We start from the raw sequence: 22,258 nt of genomic DNA on the forward strand, positions 1-22,258 counted from the left end.
CACCTAATAGAGATAAATAGACATCTCGAGGACCTGGACAACAGGGGCAGAAGGGGTAATATAAGGGTGAGAGACATCCCTGAATCTGTTGACACAGCACAAATAATGCCAGCATTGCAAACAGTTTTTAATAGCCTCCTGGAAAGGCAAAAGGACACAGCAATTGACTTTGTGCGAGCTCACAGAGCTCTCAGACCCAAAGGCCCAGACACAGCGCAGTCTAGGGACATAATCTGTTGCCTGCAAAACTTCCAGCTTACACCTCTTTCACACCAGGGCGTTTTGCAGGTGCTATATCGTTAGAAATAGCGCCTGCAATCCGCCCTAAAGAAGCTGCACCATTGTATGTAGTGTGAAAGCCCGAGGGCTTTCACACTACAGTGGTGTGCTGGCAGGACGTCGGGAAAAAGTCCTGCCAGCAGCTTCTTTAGAACGGTGAAGGAGCGGTGTGTTTACCGCTGCTCCCCATTGAAATCAATGGGGCAGCGCTGTAATACCGCCGGCAAAACGCCGCTATTGCGGCGTATTGCTGGCGGTTTTAACCCTTTCTCGGCCGCTAGCGGGGGTAAAAGCGCCCCGCTAACGGCCAAAATGCACCGCAAATCCGGCAGTAAAACTCCGCTAAAAATAGCGGCATTTTACCGCCCACGCTATCGGCGGTGTGGTGTGAAAGGGGTGTTAAGGAAGCCATTATGAATAAAGCAAGAAGGAATGACAGCATAGTATTCAATGGTGCGATGATTATGCTGTTTCATGACCTCTCCCAGATAACGCTGAGGAACCGCAGAGCCTTGCGACCCTTACTTGATAAACTACGGACACATGATTTAAAATACACATGGCGCTTCCCCTTTGCCCTTACTTTGACACATGCAGGCAGACAACACATGCTGCGTATCCCTACAGACCTACCAGACTTTTTTGAATCCTTGCATTTGGATCCTGTCGCACTCCCTGACTGGTATCAGGAATTCATCCTGCCTAGAGCTGAACATGGGACACAGAGATCTCCATTCTCCACGCCAGATAAAAGACTCTCCAAATAAATGAAACATAACCGAGGCCTTAACTCACAGGGTGAGATGCCCAGAGCAAGACAACCCGCCTCCAGGGCCCCAGAGGAAGGTCAAGGGGATCCTCAGGACTGGTAAACAATAGTTCTGCACTGTACAGGACCAACTCAGACTCAGTATTGAAGGTTATGAGACTGGTGTTACACTTGATTCTATCACCGATGGTGCACTTGCTGTGAACCAGGAGGACCTGGTTGGAACTTTTACCCCCCCTAAGTTACTGTTTGGGGATAGTATATTTAGACAGCAGGGATGGATAGCTATGATGACCTCTGATGGATCAACGTGCAGGCTGTGAACAGATGCCTTTAGGTTTGATATCCATATTGAGGAAGCTCCTCTAGCTCTAGACAGACAGACCGCCATTGGTCACCGTGGCTCACTGCACCTGTAGGCCCAAAGCTCAGACAGGTCTTGGGACACTTACTTCAGCAGCCACCCATTAGCAGCTTTTTACCAGTTTGCCAAGCCTTTGCTTGGAAATTACTATAGTTGAAATTTACCGTTTGTGTTCTTTGCAGGGTTTCTGTGTACACACCCCAACCATGGTACACATATGGTGACGTGGTTGGGCTTTAAAACTCGCATAGGCCGGGTACTTCTCACCTTCTCTGGCTGTGCTCTATACTTATTTGTATTTTTGTACTCTTTTACTTGTTAGTTAACGGATTGTTACCCCTGTGTTGCTTAGCCGGCTGATAGACAGGAGCCGGAGGGATACTTGGGTGACAACCTTCTTACAGTCGTTATAGAGCAGCCTCCCCGTGCTCTCACATAGTGGAGCTGGTTGAACGATTTTGTCCCCAGCTCTACTAATTATCTACCTCAGTGGTGTTACAACACTCTGGGGTGAAATACTATCACTCTCCACTTCCTAACCTTTTTTTCCCTTCTTTTCCCTCCTTTCTACACCCCCTCTCTACCCTATACCCCTTTTACCCCCCCTACCCTACTCACCATTGAAGTGGTACACATTGGTTTCTGATAAAGTTATAGTTCTATTTAAAGACAAATCGAGACGGATTGTGTACGTGGGTCTTCCGGATGGCCTATTCGTCCTTGGGACGTAGTCTCACTATCATTTTGCATAATGTCAGGGGTCTGAACATACCAGAAAAAAGATCCGCGCTCTTGAGGGAACTTAAGAAAGGTAGGCCACATTTTGCTTTCCTACAGGAGACACACTTTCAGACCAACCACGTACTGAGACTGACTAATCCCTATTTCACAGGAGCTATACACTCTACCAACAATGAAGCCAAATCTAAAAGGGTCTCCATCCTGATCAGTAGGGATGCACCTTTCAATTTAATACTTTTTCAAGGCACTATATATACAGCCAGAGATTCTCAACATCTCATCTTCTGAAACTCATTGGAAAGCACTTCTGGCTGAAAAGACCTTTTACTAATTACCTTTAGCGGATATAATTTGTAAGACATAAATTTACCTCTTTTTGCCTCACAAGAAATGCATCAATGAGGCTTCTCTGGTCATTCTCATCTAAGTTCTTCAGATGTTTTATGAATGTTTTTGTAATAAATTCACACATCTCCTCCACATTCTTTATAATAGTTTTGTGGTCACCAGGAAGAAATCCCAAGAATGGGAAAATATTATATATCTGATAAAAAAAAAAAAGATACTTTAGTTGTTAGGCTGCAGTGGTGATGGATTTGCAATGTTCTTTTTATTGTTGTCATGGTTGCAAAATCTGTTACGTAATAGGTTTCACTATTTTCAGAGCTTCTGACCCAGGACAAGCATGCAGGGTTCTTTTTTTTTCTTACTAGCTGCATTCATGTTCCAGGTCAATGACCTGGAAAGCACTGGTGTCAGAGACTAGGGATGAGCCAAACACCCCCCGGTTCGCACCAGAACTTTCGAACGGACCCCAAATTCGAACGAACTTTAGAACCCCATTGAAGTCTATGGGACTCGAACGTTCGAAATGAAAAGTGCTAATTTTAACGGCTAATATGCAAGATACTGTCCTAAAAAGGGTTTGGGGACCTGGCTCCTGCCCCAGGGGACATGGGTCAATGCCTAAAATGTTTTTAAAAATGGCCGTTTTGGCGGGAGCCCTAATTTTAAATATTCCTTTAAATATGGTGCCTGGGGGTGTCTGTAGTATGCCTGTGAAGTGCCACGTGTTTCCCGTGTTTAGAACAGTCCCTGCACAAAATTACATTAAACGGACATAACACCATTTAAAACTGCTTGCGGTTTTAATGTTATATCTGGTTCCTGCAATATGGTTGAAAATCATTGAGAAAAATGGCATGGGTAGCCCTCCCTGCCCATTACCAGCCTATTTGGGTCTTGTACGCATATTAAGGGGAACCCCGTACCCATATTAAAAAAAGGAAATGCGTGTGGCCCCCAGGCCCTATATACTCAGAACAGCAGTATACAGGCGGTGCAAACAAGACAGGGACTGTGTAGGTTTGTTGTGTTAAGTTGAATCTGTTTGTAATTTTCAACTGGTACATTTTTAAAGTGTAGCTCCAGTCAAAAAAACTATTTTTAAGCTTTTTGGAAAACATAGGGAAGGGTTATCACCCCTGTATAATTTGTTTTGTCGTCCATCTTTTTTCATCTCACTTGCTGTTGTCTCCTTCCGTTTGCAAGTAGGAGATGTTTGTAAATTGGATGTTTGAAAGTAGGGGCCTGCCCTATATGCTCTGCAGAAATGGCGGAACAAGGTGTTGGTTTTGCCACAACATTGTAAGCCCTGAAAGTGACTCTTGGTGGGCGCTGGAGCGCCCTGCTGTGAACGATTATATCAAGAATTGTAATTACATGCCATTGTTGAACAGTGGTAGAAAAATTGACCTTTGGTGGTTGTGGTGCAGGTGCCACAACACTATAAGTCCTCACCGTTACTCTGGGTGGGCACAGGAAGGGGCCCTCCTGTGAAATATTATATCAAGAATTGTAATTACATGTCCCTGTTAAACAGGGGCAGAAAAATTTGGCCTTAGGCACTGCTGCTGGTGCCACCACACTGCAACCTCTCCCATATACTCTAGTTTTATTGCAGGAATTAGCCCTGCTGCAAAGCATTGCATCAAAAATTGTACTTAAACGCCCCTGTTAAACAGGGGCAGAAAAATTGGGCCTTAGGCACTGGTGCTGGTGCCACCACACTGCAACCTCTGCCATATACTCTAGTTTTATTGCAGGAATTAGCCCTGCTGCAAAACATTGCATCAAAAATTGTACTTAAACGCCCCTGTTAAACAGAGGCAGAAAAATTGGGCCTTAGGCATTGGTGCTGGTGCCACCACACTGCAACCTCTTCCATATACTCTAGTTTTATTGCAGGAATTAGCCCTGCTGCAAAGCATTGCATCAAAAATTGTAATTAAATGCCCCTGTTAAACAGGGGCAGAAAAATTGGGCCTTAGGCACTGGTGCTGGTGCCACCACACTGCAACCTCTCCCATATACTCTTGTTTGATTGCAGGAATTAGCTCTGCTGCAAAGCATTGCATCAAAAATTGTACTTAAACGCCCCTGTTAAACAGGGGCAGAAAAATTGTGCTGCTGGCATTAACCAGAACCAGAAATGTTCTTCCAACATATCAGCGGAGGAGGAAGAGGATAGACAATCAACATAACAGGACAGTCACTCAGCATCAGCATAGGTCTTGAAGGGATGTGATATTTCAAAAAAAATTATTCGGTTACATCAGCTTCAGGTGCTTGGTAGCTGTGGGTTATCCAAGACTGATTCATCTTGATGAAGATCAGTCGATCAACTGATTCGGTGGACAGGCGCACCCTGTGATCGGTAACAAAGCCACCAGCAGCACTGAAGGTGCTTTCCGAAAGAACGCTGGATGCAGAACAGGCCAGTAGCTCAATTGCATACTGTGCAAGCTCTGGCCAGTGATCCATCCTCAAGACCCAGTAAGCCAGAGGATTTTCGGTGGGAAAGGTGTCCAAGTCTGACCTTGCCCCTAGGTATTTCTGCACCATGTAAATCAGACGCTGGCGATGGGTGCTGGAACCGATCATACCTTGGGGCTGCGGACTAAAAAATTGTCTGAAAGCATCAGTCAGATGGCCACCTTCTCCACCGCTCCTTCTGACCGATGCCTCAGCAACACGTTGTCCAGGACCAGGAGTTTGTAACCTCCCAGTCTCTGGGAACGCGTTGCACAGACCTTTCTGCAAGGCCTCCCGGAGATGTCTGATCCTCTGCTCCCTCTGCGATGACAAGATAAGGTCGGCAACCTTACCCTTGTACCGTGGATCAAGGAGAGTGGCCAGCCAGTAATGGTCCCTCTCCTTGATCCGAAGAATACGAGGATCCTTCCGCAGGCTTTGCAGGATCAGGGAGGCCATGCAGTGTAGGTTAGCTGAGGCATTCGGTCCGGAGTCCTCTGGGTCACTAAGGACGACATGATCCGCAGCTACCTCCTCCCAGCCACGTACAAGTCCACGTGTTTCTTGGGACTGTAAATCATCCCTACAAGACTGCTGCTGCTGCTGATGCTGAGTGCCAGCCTCCACCTCCATGCTGACACAATCATCCTCCTCCTCCTCTTCCTCCTCCTCATCCTCTTCCTGTGTGATGGGTGGCACAGCAGGAACACTGTCTGGATAAAGGGGGCCTTGAGAGGCAAGGAAGTCCTCCTCTTCCTGCCTCTGTTCTGCCTCAAGTGCCCTGTCCATTATTCCACGCAGCGTATGCTCCAAGAGGTGGACAAGAGGTACAGTGTCACTGATGCATGCACTGTCACTGCTCACCATCCTTGTGGCCTCCTCAAACGGTGACAGGACAGTGCATGCATCCCTGATCATGCCCCACTGGCGTGGTGAGAAAAAACCGAGCTCCCCTGACCCTGTGCTGGTGCCGTAGTCGCACAGGTACTCATTGATGGCCCTCTGCTGCATGTGCAGCCGCTGCAGCATGGCCAGCGTTGAGTTCCACCTGGTGGGCATGTCACATATAAGGCGGTTCTTGGGCAGGTTCAACTCCTTTTGGAGCTCAGCCAGCCGAGCACAGGCATTAAATGATCAGCGGAAATGCACACAGACTTTCCTGGCCTGCTTCAGGACATCCTGTAAGCTGGGGTACCTGCCCAAGAACCGCTGCACCACCAGGTTAAGGACGTGAGCTACACAGGGCACATGGGTCAGTTGTCCCTGTCGGAGGGCGGAGAGGAGGTTGGTGCCATTATCACAAACCACCATTCCTGGCTTAAGCTGGTGTGGCGTCAACCACCTCTCGGCCTGCCCCTGCAGAGCTGACAAAACATCCACCCCAGTGTGGCTCCTGTCCCCCAAACAAACCAGCGCAAGCACGGCATGGCATTGTTTTGCCTGCGTACTTGCGTAGCCCCTGGAACGCCTACGAAGCACCGCTGGTTCTGAGGACAGAGCACTGGAAAAGGCCATGGAGGAAGAAGAAGAGGAGGGGGTGGATGAGAGAGGTGTGTCACAACCAATAGTAGCATTTTGGAGGCGTGGTGGCTGAACAACTTCCAACACTACTGCACCTTGTCCTGCATCCTTCCCAGCTGCCAGAAGAGTGACCCAATGGGCCGTGAAAGACAGGTAACGTCCCTGTCCATGCCTGCTGGACCATGAGTCAGCGGAAATATGCACCTTACCGCTGCCCGCCCTGTCCAGCGAGGCAAGGACATTGCCTTCCACATGCCGGTAGAGAGCCGGAATCGCCTTCCATGAGAAAAAGTGGCGTTTGGGGACCTGACACTGAGGAACCGCACATTGTACAAACTCACGGAAGGGGGCCGAGTCTACCAACTGAAAAGGCAGCAGTTGAAGTGCTAGCAATTTAGCCAAGCTAGCATTCAACCGCTGTGCATGTGGATGGCTAGGAGTGAACTTCTTTCGCCGGTCCAGCAGTTGGGGCAGGGACATTTGCCTGCTATAATCGGACGTGGGTGTACCGCTAGCAGAGTTCCCGGAAGCACTTGGCTGTGACACACCTAATTCTACACCTTCATTCCTCCCAGAGCAGGTTTCAGAGAGGACTGAAGGTCTAGTGGGGTTGGAGATGCCAGCTGATGAGGAGCAAGGAGAGGTCCGCGTTGTTCTTTGGTGTGGGTCTTTGAGGTACGCTTGCCAACGAGCTGCATGGCAGGTCAACATATGTCTGGTCAAGCATGTGGTGCCCAAGCGGCTGATGTTTTGGCCACGTGAGATACGCTTGAGACATATGTTGCAAATAGCAGCGGTGCGATCTGATGCACTCGTCTCAAAAAAGGCCCACACCAAAGAACTTTTAGAATAACGCGCAGAGGCAGCGCTCTGCACAGGCGGAGCTCTGTGGTGTGATTCAGTCGGTGTGCTGCCCCTAAGCTGGCCCCCGGAGGGCATCCTGCCTCATTGGACATGTGCCTCCTGCTCCTCCTCCTCCTCTCTCCTTCCAGGCACCCACGTGGAGTCAGTGCCCTCATCATCCCCTCCCTCTTCATCGCTGTAGCAAACCTGGCAGTATGCTGCAGCTTGTGGAACATGACTGCCAGATTGCTGTCCTTCTTGAGCATCCCCTCTCTCTGCGCTCACGCTACTGCCTTCCTCTAGCTGAGTGTCATCATCAGAGCCCACAAAACACTGGGCATCCTCCTGGAGCATGTACCCAACACTGTGCTCAAAGAGTTCAGGAGACTCCTCAGGAGGACGTGGTGGATCTCAAGGAAGGAGTCACTGATGATGACATTGAGAGGAGGGAAGACGATGCGTTGGCAGCTGCTTTGCTAGTACCCTGAGCCTGGGTGAGAGAGGATGAGGAGGATGAAGAGGGCTTGGTCATCCACTCTACCAAGTCGTTGGCATGTTGCGGCTCAACATGTCCAGCTGCCGAAAAGAAGGACAAGCGTGTCCCATGGCCACGTGCTGATGACAATGCACCGCGTCCACGACCAGCACTGTTGTCTTTAGACACAGAGCCTGCTTGCCCTCTTTTATCGGCTCGCGCCTGTCTGCCTCTCCTTGCTGGCCTTCCAGACATGGTAATGGCCTGAAGGGAGTTGGGTAAAAAAGCAGTTGGGTAGTGTATATTGTGCTAGAGGCACACAACACCCACTAACTCCTGCAGATGCCTTTATTATAGAACACCAGAGATAAAGGGGTATATACAGATGTATACTGTGCTGTGCTGGAGGCACACACAACTTCCAATAACTCCTGCAGATGGCAAGTGGGCTCAAATAGAGAACAGCTATGTAGGTGGATATAGCGGTATGTACTGGGTACAGAGCACGCAGACAGCACGCACTATCTAACACTACTGACTGCAAGCTCTATTATAAAAGATAGATCACTACACAATGTATAACCTTCTTGTCGCCCCCCGAGATGACGCGCACCTGGCCTTTCTGAAAAAATGGGAAAGGGAACTGAACTGTACGTTTACTTCGAACCAGACTCAACGTATCGTAACACTTGCCCTAAAATCCTCTATTTGTACGAAAGTACAGGAAACTAACTACAAGCTCTTAACAAGGTGGTACCTCACCCCCCAAACTCTACATACCTACTACCCGCACACCTCGGCGCTTTGCTGGAGATGTCGGAGGGAAAGGGGCACTTTGTTACATGTATTTTGGTCATGTTCGAAGTTATCCTATTTCTGGTCTACAGTCAGGACCATTATTCAGAAGTTCACGGAATACGTTATTCCGGACGACCTGGCCTTTTTCCTCCTACACGTTAACACAATGTCCATTAAACGATATAAAAAATCGGTCGTATGCCACCTGGCAAACGCCACTAAATCCTGTATCCCCCTTCAGTGGAAAAGCCAAACCCCACCTTCGGTGGCATCCTGGATTAAGAAAGTAGAAGATGTCAGTAAAATGGAAGACCTGGTGCTCACTGCGAGACAACAACACGAACAATTTACAAAGACCTGGGCGCTGTGGCACCAGTTCATCTTCTCGACGGAGGGTACCTCCCTTAGAACCCTGCGCTGAGGGGCCATTAGTTTGGCAAGCGCCACAACCAGGGCTGTACAGACTCAACCAGACCTAACCCCCCCCCCCCCCCTTTTTTTTTTTTTTTTTTCCTTTCAGTAATACATTGACATATCTGAGATGTGTATGTTATATCTGTAATATGCATATGTTTATGCCCCCCATTTTTATGTGTTACTGTCTCCTCCCTCCCCCCTTTTGTGTACATGTTTTGTTAACGCCCATGTGGGGCATCTCTAAAAAATGAATAAAGTTTATATTTGCAAAAAAAAAAAAGATAGATCACTAGCTATATAGGTGAGGTGAATATAGCGGTGTATACTGCGGTCAGGACACGCAGACAATAACCACTACACAACAGCAAGATCGAAAATCGGCTGAAAACGATCGGTGTGTACTGTGTTGAAGGTACACAGAACACCCACTGCTTCAGACGCCAACACACTACACAAGGCTGCCGCGCTGGCGGCCTTATATAGTGTGGGGCGTGCACTACACAGCCTGAGCTATGATTGGCCACAGGCATCCTGCCTGTGGCCAATCATGGCTCTCCTCGCTGCTGGCGCTACGATTGGCCAAGCATGCGGGGTCACAGTGCATGCTTGACCAATCATGAGCCAGCAATGCACTGCGCCATCGCAGTGCATTGTGGGCCGTGAGCGCCACACGAATTTGGCACGAACGGACCAAAATGTTCGGACTTCCCCGAACGGACGAACAGCCGATGTTCGAGTCAAACGTATGTTCGACTCGAACACGAAGCTCATCCCTATCAGAGACATCAAGAAATCTAGAATGTTCAAAGTAAGTGAGAAGTGGCATGGCCTCCATATTTCTCCTAAGCCCTTGTACACACGGTCGGACATTCCGACAACCAAATCCGTCGGATTTTGTCCGAAGGAGCTTGTCCGAAACTGTTGCAAACACACGGTTGGACAAAAAAAAAATCCGATCTTTCAGACCGTGATGACGTAATTTCATTACGATGGGACTACGTTCAGGCTAGTAGCCAATAGCTTTGATGTAGGAATTTGATCTGAGCATGCGTGGCACTTTGTCCGATCGGAATTCTCTACACATGATCGGAGTATGCCCGATCGGAGCAGTTTGTCGGAAAATATTTCCGGCAAGTTGGAAAATTTGGTCCGACGGATATTCCGATGGAAACAGTCCGATGCATACCACACACAGTCGGAATATCCGACAAAACGCTCGATCGGACACATTCCGACGGAATCTCAGACCGTGTGTAAAAGGGCTAATACCTTGAAGCCTTAAAACGGTGTGCTGATGTCACTTACAATACCAACTCGGTAGATGAAGCAAGATAACAGTTTAGGATGCCAAGTCATTATTAAGTCTCTATTATAAAGTGTACTACCAACTGGAATATTATTGCCTCAATCACCTTCCCGTGTCAGACCTCCTCTGGCGCAGTGTGAGCCCAGTTGGGGTGCCAGAGGAGACTAGACAGGACCCTAAGACAGGACAACCAGTTGGGGTGGGCACAGACAAAATGCATAACTGTGACTAATAGTTTATCTGTTCCAACGGTAATGCTCTCAATAAATAAATCTCGTATTGTATGTTATTATTGACTGTTACAATATAAAATTCCTATGACTACATTTGATAATACATGATGTAACTGTAAATCTTTAATAAAAATTATATTTAAAAAAAAAAAAAAAACGGTGTGCTGAAAATTTGCATGCATCTTAAAACTGTGGCTTGACATGCTTAGCATCTATTTACTCAATGAAACCTCATATTTTATACTTCCCAAATAAATGGATATTTTATTTTGTTTGTTCTTAACAATATGTATTTGATAAACAGTTCTGCAAATATAGTGCAACATAAAAATTTGCAACTATCATTTTATTCTAGGCGCCTGTTGCTTTCAGAAAATATATACTTTTTGGGGCGTTTAACTACTTGCCGACCATGGCATGCTGATATACGTCGGCACAATGGCAGCGGTGGGAAAATGGGCATACCTGTATGTCCCCTTTAATTGGCAGAGCTGGCGGGTGTGCCACCTGCCACATACAGCATGACCGTGCCTGTGGGACCCCCGGTCTCGATGTCCACCGGTCTCCCGGCGATCGTGTCATGGAGCTGCAGTTCGGGGAGATTCCTATGTAAACAAGGCATTTCCCCATTCTGCCTTGTGACATGACAGAGATCACTGCTCCCTGTCATCGGAAGCAGTGATCTCTGTCATGTCAGTGGTAGCCCACCCCCCCTCAGTTAGAATCACTCCCTAGGACACACTTAACCCCTTGATCGCCCCCTACTGTTTAACTCCTTCCCTGCTAGTGTCATTTACACAGTAATCAATGCATTTTTATAGCACTGTATAAATGACAATGGTCCCAAAATAGTGTCAAAAGTGTCCGATGTGTCCACCATAATGTCGCAGTCACGATAAAAATTACAGATCACAGCAAAATTGAGGCCACAATAGTGGACAGGATCCCACGACATCTTAAGGTCTGGCGCCCTTGGCTAGACCATTTTCTTCCCCCTGGATTTGATAGTCGACTTTTGAAACCCTAGGCTTGACTTATTAGGAGCCGGGGAGGCTCACACCCCTTTGTGACATCCTTGAGCCACCTGGTCAGTGCCACCTTCCCTCCCAACCCCCCTCTTTCCTTAGTTCCTTCAATTCTTTTGTGTTGTATCCCTAATTCTGGTTCTTCCTCTTTTTTTCTTTCTGATCTCTTGCTCTGTCTTACCTCTCTCCATTTCCCGTTATCCTTTTTTGATAATGATGCTCAACCTACACAATATATGTATGCTCACTGTTGTCACAGTAATCTGAGCAGAGTTCTGTCCTACTACATCTGCTAGTGTTAACTGGACTCTGTCCCTGAGATACTATTGGTAATGTGAGTTGTAGGCCCAAGTTCTAATCCGCGCTTTAGCATGGAGTACATTTAGTATATTTGAATGTAGCCTGACTCTGTATCTATGCTTGATATTTTGATGTGATGTGTTAATTTTTTTTTCTTTGGAACACATGTTTGTAACAGTGACTGTCTGTTCCTAATGCTTGTTATCAATAAACTATTTGAAAGTAAAAATTACAGATCACCGCCATTACTACAAAAAAATGTATAATAAAAATGCCATAAAACTATCCCCTATTTTGTAGACGCTATAACTTTTGCGCAAACCAATCAATATACGCTTATTGTGATTTTTTTTTTTAACCTAAAATATGTAGAAGAATACATATCAGCCTAAACTCATTAAAAAATTTTTTTTATATATTTTGGGGGGGTATTTATTATAGCAAAAAGTAAAAAATATTGCTGTTTTTTCAAAATGTATGCTCTTTTTTTTGTTTATATAGCAAAAAAAATAGAAAAACCCCAGAGGTGATCAAATACCACCAAAAGAAATCTCTATTTGTGGGAAAAAAAGGACGTCAATTTTGTTTAGGTATAACTTCGCACGACCACACAATTGTCAGTTAAAGTGACGCAGTGCCGAATCACAAAAATTCTCTGGTCAGGCAGGGGGTAAAATCACCTGGGGCTGAAGCAGTTAAAGTCATTTCTAACAAAAAACACTGAGTACACTCGCCGCCCACTTTATTAGGTACACCTTGCTAGAACCAGTTTGGACCCCCTTTTGCCATTAGAACTACCTTAATTCTTTGTGACATAGATTCAACAAGGTGTTGGAAACTTTCCTCAGAGATTTTGATCCATATTGACACAATATCACGCAGTTGCTGCAGATTTGTTGGCTGCACATCCCTGAGTCTCCCTTTCCACCACATCCCAAAGGTGCTCTATTGGATTGAGATTTGGTGACTGTGGAGGATATTGGAGTACAGTGACGAGTCATTGTCATGTTCAAGAAACCAGTGGTTAGATGATTTGAGCTTTGTTATATGGTGCTGTGTACTGTGTCCTGCTGGAAGGAGCCATCAGAAGATGGGTACACTGTAGTCATAAAGGAATGGACAAGGTCAGCAATAATACTCAGCTAGGCCGTAGCGTTTAAACAATGCTCAATTGGTATTACAGGGCCAAAAGTGTGGCAAAAAAATATCCCCCACACTAGTACACCACCAGTCCACCACCATCAGCCTGAACTGTTGATACAAAGCAGGATGAATCCATGCTTTCATGTTGTTTATACCAAATACTGACCCTACCATCTGAATGTCGCAGCTGAAATCCAGACTCCTCAGACCAGGCAACATTTTTCCAATCTTCTATTGTCCAATTTTGGCGCGCCTCTGTGAATTGGTGGCACTTGGTGTGGTCTTCTGCTGCTGTAACCCATCTGCTTCAAGGTTCGATTTGTTGTGCGTTTAGAGATGCCATTCTACATACCTTGGTTATTTGAGTTACTGTTGCCTTTCTATCATCTTGGACCAGTCTGTCCTTTCTCCTCTGACATCAACAAGGCATTTTCATCCACACGAATGCCGCTCACTGGATATTTTCTCTTTTTCAGGCTGTTCTCTGCAAACCCTAGTAATGGCTCTGTGTGAAAATCCCAGTAGTTTTTGAAATACTCAGACCGGCCCGTCTGGCAGCAACTACCACGCCACATTCAAAGTCACTTAAATCCCCTTTCTTCCTCATTCAGATGCTCAGTTTGAACTTCAGCAAATCATCATTACCTTGTCTAGTTGCCTAAAATGCATTGAGTTGCTGTCATGTGTCTGGCTGATTAGCAATCTGTGTTACCAACCAATTAAATAGGTGTACCTAATAAAGTGGCCGGTGAGTGTATATGTCCCACATGTTCGAAAACATGTTTGTATGTGAAAAAGTTATGCTAAATAAAGATTGGTGAATATTGAAATAAAATATATTACCCCAACCGTAAAACTTCCTAAAAGTTTAATATTTTCTGAAATCAAACTCAAAAGTCTCTTAAATTGCTCGTCTTCATAGTCCATTCGGTGTCCAATTAATAATGACACAATGATATTAGCCACTGCAGCATTTATCATCATCCTATTATCAAATGGCTTTCCTGTGATGAAAAGTTAAAGCAAAAGTCAAAAACATATAATGCTGGGGCAGGAAATTAAATTGTCCATTTTGTAACCAAATGTTACCTTTTAAAGATTCAAAACCTTTAATTAGGTAAGAACATTCTTCAATAATGCTCTCTTCAACAGGACTTTTCCCCATCCCGAAATCACGCAAGGTTGTCAGTGTAAATCTTCTCATCACCTTCCAGTTTTCACCACGTGAGTGAGCAAGTCCTGAGAAATTCAACATTGTGAGTGTATATCTTTAATTAGACAGCAGACGCAGTATTGACATGGACGTATGTATTTATATTTTATATTTTGGAAGAGTTTTCCCTACATTTTTTTTGGTAGAAAAGTATTACAAATACTTGTTAGCCAATTTGTGGCCAGTGCCCACCCCCCACTAAACATTCCCCCACCTCATTTAGCAAACCCTCCAAAAATAGTCAAAAAATAAATAAATAAAAAATGCCAGAAATACTCACCTAAATACATAGTCACTGGGGTTCCATCTTGCTCGCTGCAAAGTGGAAAGGGTTCCTCTTTGTGTGCCCATGTCTCTGCCTGGAAATGCAGGTATTCTCCATTGGCTGTGCATCAGTGGCTTGATGACATCACAGTGAGAGTTAGAAACAAGATTGAGTGGCAGGTCCAGACTGCAGTTGTGGATTATTGGTCCCAATTAGCAGAAAAAGCATGCCAGTGAATCACCAGGCAGGATTCAGGTATGGGCTTAGGAGGACTTGTTCCCTTAACAAATGGCATATTGGTGGATGGGTTGAATTTTAGTTTTAATGTTTGCCCAGAGTTTAAAGTATATCAACATTTTTAAAGTACAGAAAGCTTTAAAGCCCTATCAATGTTTTATTTTTATTTTTTTAACTTTTGCCCCATTATTTCCATCCCATAGATTCAACATAGGGTGGAGGAAATCATCCTCTTATTTAGTAATCACTGGAACAGGTGTGCCTGTTGGAAGATTTCCCCTCATTTTCTACTTTAGTGTAAACTCAGAATTTTAGATTTTTCCTCACTTTCAGTCCTGTTGACAATGGCCATGGGGGATTGTGTGCAAGGACTTAAAAAGCTATATTGCAATCACTACATGGTTATGGTTGGCTGTCTGATATGGCTGACATAGTGTATGTTGGTATGAAACTATTCAAAGAGATATACAAGAAAATATTGTCTGGTAATGTGCAGCATATTAATAAAACAAGAATACAATTTAATAAAATGTATTTGTCTAGTGTTAAAGCCCAACTCCAGACAATATTTTTTACTTTACTTTGGCTTTCTAGCATAACGTATACAGATGAAGAACACACCCTGGCACACCCCTAGTTACACTATCCACAATTAATCAGCAAAAGTGAATTAGTTATACCAACAAATGCTTTTTTCAACCTCTACTTTTTATTAATATTAGATTTTCAGAATAACAAATGCAATCATTTAAACGTACAAACATAGAAAAGTGATGGCAGGAAAATATAGAGAATGCAGTTAGGCCTATTAAAGTGGGACTTTGTATATATCACTGTTGACCACCAAGTATACCAGCACCACAGAAGAAAAATATTTTTTTTTTTGGGGGGGGGGGGGGGGTGCTTATTTAAAATAATTGCAAAATGAGCAAACAGTGTGACCATGTAGTACAAAATCCAAATAGAATTCTAGAATGCATTATTAGAGGGATCCCAAGCAGGAGGAAAGAGGTTCTGATTCCCCTATATAGATCCTTATATCACTAGAGGGATCACCAATAGTAAGAAGGAGGTTCTGATTCCCCTATATAGATCCTTATATCACTAGCGGGATCACCAGGAGAAAGGAGGTTCTGATTCCCCTATATAGATCCTTATATCACTAGCGGGATCACCAGCACGAGGAAGGAGGTTCTGATTCCCCTATATAGATTCTTATATCACTAGCGGGATCACCAGCAGGAGGAAGGAGGTTCTGATTCCCCCTATATAAGGGGTCTCAAACTGGTGCCCCCCCAGCTGTTGCAAAACTACAATTCCCATGAGCCATTGCAAGGCTCACAGTTACAAGCATGACTCCCACAGGCACAGGCATGATGGGACTTGGAGTTATGCAACAGCTGAAGGGCTGTCAGTTTGAGACCCCTGCCCTATATAGATCCGTATATCACTAGAGGGATCACCAGCATGAGGAAGGAGGTTCTGATTCCCCTATATAGATCCTTATATCACTAGTGGGATCACCAGCACGAGGAAGGAGGTTCTAATTTCCCCTATATAAATCTTTAGTGAGACCTCATTTAGAATACTTTGTCCAGTTCTGGAGACCTCACTTACAGAAAGATATGGTGAAAGGTTTGGGGATATAACATATTAAAAGCTACTTTAGGAACTTAATATGTACAGTCTGGAGGAAAGAAGGGAAAGGGGAGACATGACTGAAACCTTTAACCACATGTCGAGAGGGCCATAGCCAAAAGAACGCTGCAGCTCAGTCGGCTTATTTTGGGAGGGTGTCCATGGACGTCCTCCCAGAATCTTGCTCCTGTGCGCCCCCTGGGGCGCACACCCGGGAATATCAGTGACCACATCACGGATCACGGTAAATGGCCGCTAACAGCTGGCGTTTACCATGTGATCGCTTTGTCAAATGACGGAGCGATCACTTGTAAAAAAAACAGCATCACGCCCGGTTCCTCTCTCCCCGTGTGTTTGGGGAGGGAAAGGATCAAGTGCTGCAGCAGTGTGGGCTGGATGTGTACTGCCATCAGCACTGATATGTGATCATTCCTGCACTCATCCAGCCATCCATCCGTCCATGCTCTTCCATCCTCAGCAATACGCATCCATCCATACTTATCCATCCATCCTCAGCAATACTCATCCATGCTCAGCAATACTCATCCATCCATTCTCAGCCATCAATACTCATCCATGCTCAGCAATACTCATCCATCCATCTATCTATACTCATCCATGCTCAGCAATACTCATCCATCCATCTATCTATACTCATCCATGCTCAGCAATACTCATACATCCATCCATACTCATCCATCCTCAGCAATACTCATCCTTCCATCCATGTTTAGCCATCCATACTCAGCAATGCTCATCCATCCATCCATGCTCAGCAATACTCATCCATCCATCCATGCTCAGCAATACTCATCCATCCATCCATTCATACTCAGCAATACTCATCCATTCATTCATACTCAGCAATACTCATCCATCCATCCATATTTAGCAATACTCATCCATCCATGCTCAGTCATCCATACTCAGCAATACTCATTCATCCATACTCAGCAATTCTCATTTATCCATCCATGCTCAGAAATACGCATCCATCTATCCACCCATGCTTAGCAATACTCATACATACTCAACATTACTCATCCATCCATCCATACTCAGCAATACTCATCTATCCATCCTCAGCCATACCCAGCCATCCCATCCACACTTAGCCATACCCGACCCAGCCATCCCATCCATACTCAGCCATCCCATCCATATCCATCCAGTCATACTCAGCCATCCCATCCATGCTCAGCCATACCCAGCCATCCACATTCATGGCTCAACCATGCTTAGCCATCCCCATCCATGGCTCATCCATGCCACTACAGATCCTCAAAGTGTAATAGGTAGTCAAATTAGATTTGACATTTATGCACCTGATGGTGCTCCCTGCATGTTGGGCCTCTGTATGTGGCCACTGTGTGTAAAAGTCTCTGTGGTATCGCCATACTCAGGAGGAGTAGCAGACAATGTTTTGGGGTGTAATTTTTCACCACGTACATGCTATGTGTTAGAAATATTGTATAAATGGACAACTTTGTGTAAAAAAAAAGTGTTTTAATTTTCTTTCCACATTTTCCAAAAACTTGTTGAAAAAAATTACATGTTCAAAAGACTCAATGTGCCTCATAGATTATATGATGGGGTGTTTTCTTTTCATAATGGGGTCATTTTTTGGGCGTTTTTATTGTTCTGGTGCTCCTGGGCCTTTAAAAGTGTAAGAGGTAGTCAAGAAATTAGATGTGTAATTTATGCTCCAAGAACGCCTGATGGAGCTCCTTGCATGTTGGGCCTCTGTATGTGGCCACGGTGTGTAAAAGTCTCACACATGTGGTATCAACATACTCAGGAGGCGTAGTAGGTAGTAGAATGTATTTTGGGGTGTAATTTGTGGTATGCATATGCTGGGTGTGAGAAATAACCTGCTAATATAACAATTTTGTGAAAAAATAAATCTTGATTTGCAAAGAATTGTGGGAAAAAAATTACAACTTAAAAAAACTCACAATGCCTCTTTCTAAATACATTTGAATGTCTACTTTCCAAAAAGGGGTCATTTGGAGGGTATTTGTACTTTCCTGGCTTGTTTGGGTCTCAAGAAATGAGATAGGCCGTCAGTACTTCAGATGTGATCAATTTTCAGTGATTGGCACCATAGCTTGTAGACTCTATAACTTTCATACAGAATAAATAATATACACCAATTTGGGTTATTTTTACCAAAGATACGTAGCAGTATAAAATTTGAGCAAAATTTATGAAGAAAAATTACAAATTTGCTAAATTTTATAACAGAAACAAAGAAAAATGTATTTTCTTTTTACAGAATTTCCAGTCTTTTTACATTTATAGTGCGAAAAAAAAAAAAAAAAAAAAACCAGCAGTGATTAAATACCACCAAAAGAAAGCTCTATTGGTGTGAAAAAAAAATCATATTGGTACAGTGTTGCAGGACTGAGTAATTGTCATTCAAAGTGTGAGAGCACCGAAAGCTGCAAATTGGTCTGGTTAAGAAGGAGGTTTAAGTGCCCAGTGGTTAAAATACATCAAGAGGGTAAATAAGGTTCAGGAGGGCAGTTTTTTCAATATGAAACCAAAATCAAGAACACAGGGACATGACCTCAAACTAACTGGAGGAAATTTCAAAACTCATTTTTTACTGCATTATTTTACTGAAAGGGTGGTTGATGATTGGAATAATCAACAGAAGTAGTGAGACAGTCAACAGTAAACGTCTTCAAACATGCTTGGGATACACATAAATCTAGAGGCAGACAACAAGGTTAATGAAAAAAAAAAAAAAAACACAAATGGACAGACTCGCTGGATTACTCAGTCTTTTCCTGCCATCACTTTTCTATGTTTCTAAAATCAACATATATATATATATATATATATATATATATATATATATATATATATATATATATATACACACATACACACATATATATAGGCCCTCCTGTCCCTTTTGTATTGAACTGTACTATAATTGTGCTGACCCCCTCTACATTGTAAAGCGCTGCGTAAACTGTTGGCGCTATATAAATCGTGAATAAGAATAATAATATTGTGTATAGGTTAAAATGTTAAATTAAAAAATCATAGAAGACATAAAAGTATTCCTACAGAAAAATTCATTGCATTCTCCATGTATATTTTTAGAAGAAATCTACATGTTTTGTGGCTTCCTCAGGACCAGAAAGGATTTATACATTCAATCATTAAAAACACTTGCTCAGAAAGAACTGGGGCAAAAAACAATGAGATGATAAAGGTATTTGCAACTGATTGGATAGTGCCTACTGGCAGATGGGAGGAGTACCCTGGAATATTCAGCACAGGAATTGTATCTAGATTTCAGTTGTTATATAGATGATATTGTGATATACACTGCCTTTACACACACATAAACTTTAATGGCATCCCAGTCTTAGTCCGTAGGGTTCAATATTGAGGTGGCTGTCCACAAGGTTTAGCAGTGTCTCTATGGGAATTTTTGATCATACTTCCAGAAGCGCATTTGTGAGGTCAGGCACTGATGTGAAAGAGAAGGCCTAGTTCGCTGTCTCCGCTCTAATTCATCCCAAAGGTGTTCTATCGGGTTGAGGTCAGGACTCTGGCCAGTCAAGTTCCTCTCAAACGTGCCCATCCATGTATTTATAGACCTTGCTTTGTGCACTGATGCAAATCATTTGGTAGAGGGATGATTATGGTGTGAGGCTGTTTTTCAGGGGTTGGGCTTGGCCCATTAGCTCCAGTGAAGGGAACTCTTAGAGCATCAGAATACCAAGACAGTTTGGACAATTTCATGCTCCCTGCTTTGTGAGAAACAATTTGGGGACGACCCCTTCCTGTTCCAATATGACTGCGCACCAGTGCACTAACCAAGGTCCATAAAGACATGGATGAGAGAGCTTGGGGTGGAGGAACTTGACTGGCCTGACCTCAACCCGATAGAACACCTTTGGGATGAATTAGAGTGAAGACTGCGAGCCAGGCTTTCTTGTCCAACATCAGTGCCTGACCTCACAAATGCGCTTCCAGAAGGATGGTCAAACATTCCCATAGACACACTCCTAAACCTTGTGGACAGCCTTCCCAGAAGAGTAGAAGCTGTTATAGCTGCACAGGGTGGGCCAACTCAATATTGAACCCTACAGACTAAGATTGGGACGCCATTAAAGGAAATGTGTGTACTTTTGACAGTATAGTCTATATACTCCACAGCTGAAGTTCAAAGACTTATTATCCGGTATCAAAATCTCTAACATCCAAAAATGTGGAACCCCAGCACAGTGGGATTGAAAAAGTGAATAAAAAAACAGGGTGTATATTCGGCTGTAAATGATCTTGTATTAATCAGAGTAACCTTCATCTCTACAGGGCAAACCTAAGTTTCTTATTAAAGCTGTGTCCCTGAACTCTATTAAAAGGATTTTATAATATAAAGATCCTATTTTTTCTTTGTTTCAGTTAAGTAAAACATTCAGTGCTTCTCCCTCCCCCAGCCTGTGAATGGACAGTGAAAGGAGAAGAAGCTGAACAATGAGCTCATCTCTTTGTCAGTCTTTCCTCCTATTGGCATAAGCACTGAAGCTCATCTGATTGGCTTCTTATGCTGTTTCTGCCTCTTCCATACTAAGCTCTACTGTACATGGGTTTGCTATAGGCTGATATCAAATTATATTCAATCACTTACCAAATTATGTTCAATCACTTAATTCACGTACTTATACAAGGATGTACAGTATTATTGATACAAAACTGTAATGTTGTGTGTCTTTTATACCCGCCTAAAGTTTAGTTTTAAAGCATATCTGTCAAGAAAAAACAGACTCACCGAAATCCTTGTCAATGTTTTGGAATATTCGAGTTTTCCCTCTTCCTCCAAACTCTTCAGCATAATTGACAAGAGCATCTTTCACGGTTTCATATCCAGCCAATACCACTATTTTGTTTGTACCCATTTGAACGCTAAAAACTGGTCCATATTTCTTTGCAAGCTTAGATAAAACAAACAAAAAGAAATAAAGAACATTACATTGTCATTTTCCCCCCCACTCAAGTAATATAAATCGAATAATGCAACCTACAAGAGGTGAAGTGCCAGGTGCCTGCTATTGCCATGCTCTCCAGAATCATCTCCCCTCTGCCCCATCAAAATAGAAGAAGTGTGAGTATTGCTTCCTACAAGTCTGTAGTTGTAGTTCCTACAGTTCAGGCTGCTGTAGAGTGACTGTGGTTTTCTTTCATATCACACAGTCCTTCAGCTGTAGACTATTGCAGGGTACAGACTTTATTCGGGGGAACTTACCTTTTTGATACACATATCTAATTACAAATGTGCTTTCAGCTCTGAAAGATTTTACCCCCTTTATGGCCAGGCTATTTTTTGCTATTCGGCACTGCCCTACTTTAAAGTTATTGTATACAATCTCCTTTTAAAACAACCCATCCACTTTACAATATAAATTAAAGGCAAAACATTTTTGCATAGATATAAAATACATTATAAATACATGTTCCCCTTTTAAATAAGTGATCACATTCCCTCTGTTATCAGCTGCATTAAAGCTGGGGGTGGGCGGGGGGGGGGGGGGGGGGTAGCAGAAGCACACTGAGCTTCCCATTAAATGGCTGTGCAGCGGGGGCATGCCAGAACAGGTCTGATTATTGGAAGAGAGCATACTGAGTTTCCAGCACATTTCGAAAACTGACCATGGTGTGCTCTCCTGCGCTTGGTGTGGTCAGCTTTTAATAGGAAAACAGAGGGACTGGCAGGAACATTATGGATTTCACTTTAAGGAAGCAATACAAAGAACAGGATACTTTCTCATACAAGTACAGTACATGGTACATTAACCAGTTGCCGACCGCCGCACGACGATGTACGTCGACAGAATGGCACGGGCAGGCATATGGGCG

The 22,258-nt window shown here is 44.0% G+C and overlaps 1 protein-coding gene across 2 annotated transcripts in view; it reads right to left on the bottom strand.

The window, feature by feature from the left end:
* The window catches only part of LOC143989049 (cytochrome P450 2K1-like), a 72,281-nt gene that overhangs the window by 29,861 nt on the left and 20,162 nt on the right, over positions 1 to 22,258 (bottom strand). The window contains exons 2-5 of one of the 2 annotated variants that reach the window (XM_077489052.1): positions 21,174 to 21,336; positions 14,118 to 14,267; positions 13,872 to 14,032; positions 2,524 to 2,697 (exon numbers count right to left, since the gene is read on the bottom strand). In XM_077489052.1, the coding sequence (XP_077345178.1) occupies positions 2,524 to 2,697; positions 13,872 to 14,032; positions 14,118 to 14,267; positions 21,174 to 21,336 (648 nt within the window). The remainder of the gene's footprint in view (positions 1 to 2,523; positions 2,698 to 13,871; positions 14,033 to 14,117; positions 14,268 to 21,173; positions 21,337 to 22,258) is intronic. The other variant, XM_077489053.1, reaches the window with a different exon arrangement.

This window comes from Lithobates pipiens, unplaced genomic scaffold (assembly GCF_037356315.1).
Source record: "Lithobates pipiens isolate NorthernLeopardFrog02 unplaced genomic scaffold, aLitPip1_a1.2 Scaffold_18, whole genome shotgun sequence".
NCBI lineage: Eukaryota > Metazoa > Chordata > Amphibia > Anura > Ranidae > Lithobates > Lithobates pipiens.